This window comes from Dermacentor silvarum, chromosome 10, assembly GCF_013339745.2.
Source record: "Dermacentor silvarum isolate Dsil-2018 chromosome 10, BIME_Dsil_1.4, whole genome shotgun sequence".
NCBI lineage: Eukaryota > Metazoa > Arthropoda > Arachnida > Ixodida > Ixodidae > Dermacentor > Dermacentor silvarum.
Genome location: NC_051163.1, coordinates 104,670,235 through 104,679,285, shown reverse-complemented (window position 1 = coordinate 104,679,285; position 9,051 = coordinate 104,670,235). Strand labels below are relative to the sequence as shown.

Genomic DNA, 9,051 nt, shown 5'->3' with positions numbered 1-9,051 from the left:
AATGCAGCCAAGTCAGTCGAGAATTGCTTCTTGAACAACCTTACATAAGAAGGTGCTTCCAGCAGCAGTATAGGGACATTTCATTGCCTCTTGTAATTTTCGTCCTTATAAATGTTTGCATGCAGCATCTAATGAATCAGCCAACGTCAAATATTTCAGCGCTCGTTTGTGCTGTTTCAGGTGTGACTGCGGACAGCGTGGTCCTGAGCAACTTTACCGAGAGTGAATGCCTCTGCTGTCGCGAGATGGGGACCCTGGCACTGCTGCGCAGCCTGAAGGTTGCATCACAGCGCACCCCGAGTTCCACACCGTCTGTCTGAATATCGCCGTGCTCCGTATTGCGTACTTCGAGCTGCGGGCGCGCAATGACTGCATGGACGAAGACATCCACAGTAAATGATTTTACTTGAGGAGATTCGCATTACCGGCTTCTTTTACATAGTTTAAAAAGAATTTCATTGCTGTACGAGGCCGCTATTATTTCGGCACCAAGGTAATCTGCTGCTTTACATCTGGTGCAATATTCTATTTGGCCCTGGCTAGCGAGGTGCATGCATCACCTTGGGTAAAATTTTTCCAAAGCCAGGACTCGGGTTGTGTGGGTCAGCGCAGCTCTAAACTGCTGCATACACCAGCATAAATCGAACTGTAGCACTGTGGCTAGTGTGTCTTCAAAAGATTTCACTTCTCAATTTGTGTTTTCACATTTTATTACTACAGGAGGTACCGCTACACTGCCTACAGGCAGTTCGTCCGCTGGCTTTGGGGTCGTCTTGGCAAAGGTCATCGCTTCGTTCTTCCTTCATGTGTGGTGGCGAAAATTCGAGGCACATTTCCTACAGAAACACCAACAGGGTTCAAGTATCCGGAATATTAGAGGGCAACAAACCCACTGCGCAGTGCAATGAGATGGGCTAACAAACGTGAACTCGGTGTTTCTACGTGCATACCCCCCTCGGCAAGGGTATCAGCTGTGTGCAATTGCACTTCCATTCCCCCTTTGCAGTGGAGCACAGCTTGTTCACAGCACTGAATCTGCCCTGTAAACATCACGTGTGTCAGCACTCCTGTGCGTGCCTCTTCAGCCAGTGGAAGAAGCTTCCATGCAGTATCCATCTCAGCACGACTGTGTTGGTCGAAAACAGAACTCGCAGTGTTTCTACGTGCGTACCCCCCTCGGCAAGGGTATCAGCTGTGCGCATTTGCTCGTCCATGCCGCCTTTGCAGTGGAGCACAGGTTGTTCACAGCACTGAATCTGCCCCTGCAAACACCACGTGTGTCAGCATTTCTGTGCGTGCCTCTTCAGCCAGTGGAAGAAGCTTCCATGCAGTATCCATCTCAGCACGACTGTGTTGGTCGAAAACAGAACTCGCAGTGTTTCTACGTGCGTACCCCCCTCGGCAAGGGTATTAGCTTTGTGCATTTGCTCTTCAATTCCGCCTATGCAGTGGAGCACAGCTTGTTCACAGCACTGAATCTGCCCTGTAAACATCACGTGTGTCAGCACTCCTGTGCGTGCCTCTTCAGCCAGTGGAAGAAGCTTCCATGCAGTATCCATCTCAGCACGACTGTGTTGGTCGAAAACAGAACTCGCAGTGTTTCTACGTGCGTACCCCCCTTGGCAAGGGTATTAGCTTTGTGCATTTGCTCTTCAATTCCGCCTTTACAGTGGAGCACAGCTTGTTCACAGCACTGAATCTGCCCTGTAAACATCACGTGTGTCAGCACTCCTGTGCGTGCCTCTTCAGCCAGTGGAAGAAGCTTCCATGCAGTATCCATCTCAGCACGACTGTGTTAGTCGAAAACAGAACTCGCAGTGTTTCTACGTGCGTACCCCCCTCGGCAAGGGTATCAGCTGTGCGCATTTGCTCGTCCATGCCGCCTTTGCAGTGGAGCACAGGTTGTTCACAGCACTGAATCTGCCCCTGCAAACACCACGTGTGTCAGCATTTCTGTGCGTGCCTCTTCAGCCAGTGGAAGAAGCTTCCATGCAGTATCCATCTCAGCACGACTGTGTTGGTCGAAAACAGAACTCGCAGTGTTTCTACGTGCGTACCCCCCTCAGCAAGGGTATTAGCTTTGTGCATTTGCTCTTCAATTCCGCCTTTGCAGTGGAGCACAGCTTGTTCACAGCACTGAATCTGCCCTGTAAACATCACGTGTGTCAGCACTCCTGTGCGTGCCTCTTCAGCCAGTGGAAGAAGCTTCCATGCAGTATCCATCTGAGCACGACTGTGTTGGTCGAAAACAGAACTCGCAGTGTTTCTACGTGCGTACCCCCCTCGGCAAGGGTATTAGCTTTGTGCATTTGCTCTTCAATTCCACCTTTGCAGTGGAGCACAGCTTGTTCACAGCACTGAATCTGCCCTGTAAACATCACGTGTGTCAGCACTCCTGTGCGTGCCTCTTCAGCCAGTGGAAGAAGATTCCATGCAGTATCCATCTCAGCACGACTGTGTTGGTCGAAAACAGAACTCGCAGTGTTTCTACGTGCGTACCCCCCTCGGCAAGGGTATCAGCTGTGCGCATTTGCTCGTCCATGCCGCCTTTGCAGTGGAGCACAGGTTGTTCACAGCACTGAATCTGCCCCTGCAAACACCACGTGTGTCAGCATTTCTGTGCGTGCCTCTTCAGCCAGTGGAAGAAGCTTCCATGCAGTATCCATCTCAGCACGACTGTGTTGGTCGAAAACAGAACTCGCAGTGTTTCTACGTGCGTACCCCCCTCGGCAAGGGTATTAGCTTTGTGCATTTGCTCTTCAATTCCGCCTTTGCAGTGGAGCACAGCTTGTTCACAGCACTAAATCTGCCGCTGCAAACATCACGTGTGTCAGCATTCTTGTGTGCGCCTCTTGACCCAGTGGAAGGTTCCTTGCAGTATCAATCCTCGGAATGGCTATGTCGGTCGAAAACAGCACTTGCAGGATCGTAATGTGAAGGTTTGACTCCATTTGTGCCACAGGTCCCTGCAGCCAAAACAGTCCCACAGCATGTCCTTTGTGTTTGCGATACTGCTTGGCTCAAACACATGTAGACTATGCTCTTCAGTGCTTTGCAAAGCGTGCCTTATGTGCCGCTACAAATTCGGATTTTGAAGGTCTTTCCTCGGCCGGTGGTGCATATGCTGGTGGGGCCTTGACGGGAGCTTGTGCCAGGGCCTCCCGGAAACTTGGGTACAATGTGCAGAGATTCAAAACTTGGTTTGTGAGTCCCTGCACGTAGCCTGAAATTAGACAATATGAACAATTGTTATATATAATAATATTAGTGTGCATGTAATTTTTCTCATATTTCAACTCTTAGTGCTCCTAAGCGCATGCCTTGCTCTATCTGAAATGACGAGTGCCTAATACAAGTGTTGGAATTTTTGCAATAAACAGTGGTTCTTGAATACCTCTGAGTATTGTTGTCTTCATCCTAGCATGGGGGGTGATGCAAAATGTTTGACTGGTTATTTGACAAAAATATAGATATGGCTGTCAGGGGTATAGCAAGGAAGTAGCACGCCGTGCAACCCCCCTGGACTTCATTCCACCACAGGGTACCGCTCATCGAGCGAAGTGAGAGAAGACTTGCGTGTCAGTTCCTCCCAAATCGGTCAAGAGCCTGACCCCCTTCCCCTTTCCCGTTTGAAAAAAAGTGCCTGGCTGCGGCACTGATGGCTGTCAAAAGATGGCTTTTGAGGTTGCAACATTTCTTGCACATGTGAAGAAGTCATTGGCTGTTACCACTCTACAGTACCGTAATAACCAAAAAAATTCTAATAATGAGTTTGAACTGCACTTACAGAAGGTTGCAGCAGTTTTTAGTTCATAGGCTGAGATGCCAGGCTTTGCCTTGGAGGTCTTAGTGTGCCACTGGCTTTCACCTTGAGCTGTGTGCGACTGCTCTCTCTCACTATTCTCATTAAAGTGAAGAGCAGCTATCAATGTCCTAGAAGAAAAGAAGTGTGTTAACCTTCAGAAAGCAACTGCATCAAATTGGATACTAGAAAATGGTGATGATTCAAAAATAAACTAATTTACCTACCGAGCTTTGATGCCTTCGTATGTGAATGCAGTTGATTTGGGTGCAAAGCCGTTGAGCACACTATGAAAAGATTCAAGGCTGTACGTCTGTGCCGATGGTGACAGCTGACGTATGTCTCTGAGCAGTAGAGGTGCTGTCACAATTGCCTTGAGTGCCTTGTATGCTGGAGAACCTGGTGACAAGGGAGAGAGTATTTGCTGTGTAAATAATGGGCTTTTCTCAGACCTAGTACATTAAAGTCAAAGTACTTTCATTATAAAACCATTTACGTTTGAGCAACAGTTTAACAGCACTTTGCAGAGGCATGGTAATTATATTGAAAGAAAGCACAAATAAAAAAGTCAATAGCTACCCAGTTTTATTATCCTCAGGTTACACGTTCCTGAATTACTCGTATTTTGGGCCGTCTACGTCGTGTGTGATTTCTTTCTCGAAATTGCTTCCATCGCTAAGTGTAATAAAATGCGCATAAGGTTCCACTTGACTTATTCTTTGTGGGGGAAATTGTGATGAAAAAAAGTATGCGCTTAAGGTTAAGAAATTGCAATATTGCTGGAAAAGGTTTTGAACAGCCAAAATTTGCATGTTTTCTTTCGGACAAAGGATTGGCTTTTTTTTCAAAACAATGTTTACAATCATCGTTCTGGGTCAGGAAAACCTGGGCCTAAGTAAATTCCATCAAAATTTAAAATGTGATCAAGGCTACCTGTTTGTTCTTATTTGGACTGAACCAATTGTTTTCCGATTGCTTGTAGCACAGATGGAAATGTATCCACACATGGGTTGATGAACATGTTGCGGATGGTTGAATGATCGCTTGCCTGCTGTTTGATTGCTTGCACCGAAAGAAAACTGGCTGTGCCCATTTATTATTCTCCATTGAGTTCGCTGCTATGAAAATTAAAGTTTATCACGTAAATCCATCGCGATGCAAGGCTGACTTGCATGCTTATGAATTTAAATGTCTTTTTTATAGTTTGTGCCTGTGGTGGTGTTAATGTCTTGTTGCTGGAGGTGGTGTTAGCCTAAAGGTTGGTGTCAGGAACTGGCTGTCCAGCATTGGTTGTTAAGATTGTTTTACCTAAGTCGATAGGTTTGCATCATGTGCGGTCATAACTATGGGCACTCTGTGTAGTTGAGAAGGATAAAGCTCACACACGGTCTCATCACACAGTTTCAGATTTCTGACACAGTTGTTGTAGTTCATGACAGAATACATCTTCCTTCTCCTCTTCTTCATATTTAAATAAATAGTACTAATTGATCCCCAGTCTCTCAGCGTAATGTTGCTGCAATGGCTGGTAGTCGATGCCGGCTTGTTCCAAATTCAGAAAGCGTTCAATGCTAGCGTGCCTGTGGCATCTCCCGGTGTGTGGTGTACAGATTGTTTACTGTAAAAGGTGTATATTAGCATGACATGCAAGAAACTGTTTGCCATTTGTCACTTGCTTTTGCTTACCTGCACTCAGCCATGAGATACGACGAGGAGGTCCGTGGAGGCACCTGGGGAAAAGGTCATTGTGACCTTCGTGGATGTTGACTGTGTGGTTCAGAATACTACCCCAAGCAGCCACCACCAGGTCTCCATTGCCACCACATGCACAGGCACACCAGTAGAGGTGGTTGACAATTGCCTGGATCCATTCTTTGAGGGAACTGCAACCACCTTTCCTGGATGCCGCATTAATCTTTTTGCGGATACCTGTATGTGAATGACAACAATCATTGCACTTTGTAGAGGCAGAAAATCCTCAAGTAACGCAATGAACGGGGCTAGTCTGTGAACGTTCATGATTCTGTTGCACTGAAAGAATGCAAGGCACAAATGCATAGGATGAAATGCAGTAATTTCGTGAGTACTGACAGACACTGATGGTGTTTTTTTCTGTTACAATGGTTTTCTAATTATGTTGTACTGAGCTTTTACACTGAAATAATCCAAGGCACAAGAAAAACATGGTGTTTCATCCTTCATGTTACTTATGTTCTGTCAATGTTAAAACGGTGCAACACAATTATAAACAAAGCCTCTGGTAGGAACACCAGGTGAGTCTGTCAGTATTAATGGGCAGTCTACACTTTTTAAGGTGTCATATAGTTCTACCATGTAGAAATTTCAATGATTTGTTCTGCAGTATCAGTACAGTTTTCCATGTCATGCATATTTGTTTATAAAACCCAGTGAAGCTCAAAATCAGCCTCATGCATTAAAAATCACTGCAGCCCTCTGACATAAATGGAGACATTATTTCAGAAGGATGCCATACAAACACGTTTCATACCTTTTGCCACATGCCACACATCAAAGTAGTGCATGATGCCTCCTTGGTGCAACCTCATATATTTTTTAATGCCCGGGTGGCGGTCTGTTGTCAAGCTTGCGATGCTGACATTTTGTTCAGTTAAAAATGAAAGCCCTCTGATTAGCCCTTCTTTTTCCATTTGAGTGCTTGAAGTAATTTCGTCGTTCTGAAAAAAACATGGAAATTCATTTGCATGGGAAGCTCCTGCTTTGATTAAAGGAGCTGTACTTATGCTGTGCATAGATACAGCAAATCTTTTACAGTAAAAAGCAAGCAATATGAGGCGGTGCCATAGCCAGTGGCCCTGTGCTATTTTCTAACTTGAATGCCTCATGTAAATGTACGTTCATGATGCAGGTATTACGGTGTAATAACTCTTCAGGGTGCCAAGGGGACAGTTGAAATACTAGAAAAAATTTAATTGATGCTGAATAGTTCCAGAGCTCAGTTCGCTTCTGAAGGGACACAGGGCATTGTAGTGTCATGCTTACTGCAGATTAGAGGGACATGTAAAGCTGCATCAGCGCAAGCTCTTGGGCCAGTTGGTGCATGATGAACTTGAAAAACGGGGGTACCAGCAAATACACAAGGACGCGTACACAAGGAAAAAGCGTTAGACACGGACGGACGGTGGACATGTACAATGTACATGTCTTGAGAGGAGATGACGATGCGCATGCGTCAAAAGTGTTGTGCGGCAATGTAATTTAATAAAGCACAGTTGAAAGCCCAGCGTCCGTCCGTGTCCGACGCCTTTTCCTTGTGTACGTGTCCTTGTGTATTCGCTGGTACCCCCGTTCTCAAGTTCAACATGTAGAGCTACCTACATAAATAGCTAGTACAACCAAAAAATGATCATTGTGTCATGGACGCTACATGATGCTGAGAACAGGATGGGAGAAATGGACATATAAATGTGCACTGCAAACTAATTATATTGTGTTGTATTGAAGTGGTTTTCTGTGCATGGCCCTAGTTCTTTCCCACGGATGTGGAGCCTTCGAGAGCTGTGTGTAGCTTCCAATAATTTTTCAGCGTACATGACAGTTCTATTTCGTACACATTTCCTACACATTTACTCTCACGTTTTTCTTCAGTGCTTAAACAATAATTCAAGCACAGTTTAGTCTCATGCTGAAACTCCTTTAGACGAGGCCAATTCATAAAGTGAGTTCTAACACTCTTCTTACTTACCTCCCTTACTTGCACCTGCTCTGTGTGCACAATTTTCTTCGCGTCCGGGCAGAGGAATGTGTACGTCATAAATTTGGCACTGTGGCCAGGTGAATCACATCTGCCATCGCCACAAAGCTGTATGCTGCCTTCAAGTGATGCCATGACCTCTCGTTGATGTTCATCCCAGACCTGTGAGACAGTGAAACTTCAAAATCAGAATAGACTCGGCAGATTCTGTTTTTCACAGTAGTGAATAAGCATATTCAGTGCTGTATTTAATTTACAAGCAATCGCAACACTTGTTTGTGCATAGATTGATATCCAGAAACTGAACATGTGCTGCTGAATGCTCCAGGAAGCAGACTTTTTTGCCAATTTTATTGTTGCATGGCTACTTGTTAAAATATCGAATGACATGCATTATATGTGACTGCGGTCTATTTTCAAATCAGCTGTGTTGTCTCCTATTCAGCATTCTCCATTGCTCTTAATTTAAACTGCACAACGTTTGCACACTAACAAAAACACCACATTGTTTCTTGGTTGCTGCCTTTCACAGCAAGATTTCCTCAACTTTATTATGAAAAATGTCAGTGGAATGTCTCATGGGATACATTTTGCATGGGGCTATGAAACGGTTAAATTAAAGGAGGATTTGCTGATGCGTATGCTTATGCATTATTGGAAATAGCAAGGGAAAATAGAGAATAAGGGAAAAAATCCATTTAGGGAAGTACAGGAACTATGTTTGTGTGAGAATCGCATTGCAAAAGTTCATTTCCTTTGAACATATTTTATGGTGAGCTCTATTTTAATGCTACTAAAAGCAGCTCTACACACTCACCATGTTGACAGCAGGGAGCAAGTACGCCTTCTGGTAGTTGAAGAAGCACTGTTCACTTATAACCTTGACGCCCATGAGACGCATCATTCGAAGGCTGGAGGCAACACTTGATCCAGAAAACAGCAACGCAGTGGCCAAGTCAATGTTCCCTTTTGGCTTGTCACCAACAAGAGGTTGACTTGACCATGTATACGTGTGCATGTTGGGGCATTCGACCTTTGCTATTATGCGTGTCCCAGAGCGTCGTAGTTTTACGGTGCAGGCAGTGGACAGGCATGTGCGGCACAGCTTCAAAAGCACCATCAGACATGTGTGGAAGATGAGGTAATAGCCAGGCAGCTCAACGTCTCCCATGTCTCCATCATCTCTGTAAAAGAAAATGCAGAATGTGGGTTCTGGCTAGTGCTCAATATTGCATATACAGGCTGCGCAGTAATTCAATCTGGTAGCACGATTACTCTGCTTCTGTTGACAAAAGTGCAAATGCAAGTCAACAGCTTACCATTTCAGCATGCACCAATGCCATATAACCAATTGCTTCTGTTGACTTTTTGAGTACCTTCTGAGCCTTCCAATGCAAGCGTAAGGGCTCTGTTAAAGTTTATGTATGTGTGAAGTGGGGGTAGACTGCACGCAAACTTATTATGAAAATTTCCATAATCCATTGCATCTGTAAGGGTACCAAAAATCAGGTAATTT

At 45.0% G+C, this 9,051-nt stretch overlaps 2 protein-coding genes across 6 annotated transcripts in view; one reads left to right on the top strand and one right to left on the bottom strand.

The window, feature by feature from the left end:
• Positions 1 to 9,051, top strand: part of LOC119466406 (WAG22 antigen-like) — a 245,932-nt gene that overhangs the window by 77,798 nt on the left and 159,083 nt on the right. The gene's annotated exons all lie outside the window — the stretch shown is intronic.
• LOC125940603 (uncharacterized) lies at positions 693 to 8,730 on the bottom strand. Of its 2 annotated transcripts, XM_049656964.1 has the most exons (9): positions 8,353 to 8,730; positions 7,527 to 7,697; positions 6,312 to 6,498; positions 5,489 to 5,731; positions 4,030 to 4,201; positions 3,788 to 3,933; positions 2,714 to 3,223; positions 1,386 to 1,602; positions 693 to 1,159 (listed from the first exon to the last, which is right to left on the bottom strand). In XM_049656964.1, exons 1-7 carry the CDS (start codon positions 8,704 to 8,706, stop codon positions 3,045 to 3,047), a joined length of 1,452 nt encoding a protein of 483 aa, XP_049512921.1. In that variant the 5' UTR covers positions 8,707 to 8,730; the 3' UTR covers positions 693 to 1,159; positions 1,386 to 1,602; positions 2,714 to 3,044. The 2 variants fall into 2 exon arrangements, with proteins under 2 accessions (XP_049512921.1, XP_049512920.1); XM_049656963.1 differs by having other exon boundaries at positions 693 to 1,602.

Bases quoted from the DNA above. Each gene is read 5' to 3' on its own strand.
- LOC125940603 (XM_049656963.1), bottom strand. From the start codon at position 8,706: ATGGGAGACGTTGAGCTGCCTGGCTATTACCTCATCTTCCACACATGT. The intron at 7,698-8,352 runs GTGAGTGTGTAG...ACTGTCTCACAG, and splicing joins TGCTCCCTGCTGTCAACATG to GTCTGGGATGAACATCAACG. The intron at 6,499-7,526 runs GTAAGTAAGAAG...TGTTTTTTTCAG, and splicing joins AGCAGGTGCAAGTAAGGGAG to AACGACGAAATTACTTCAAG.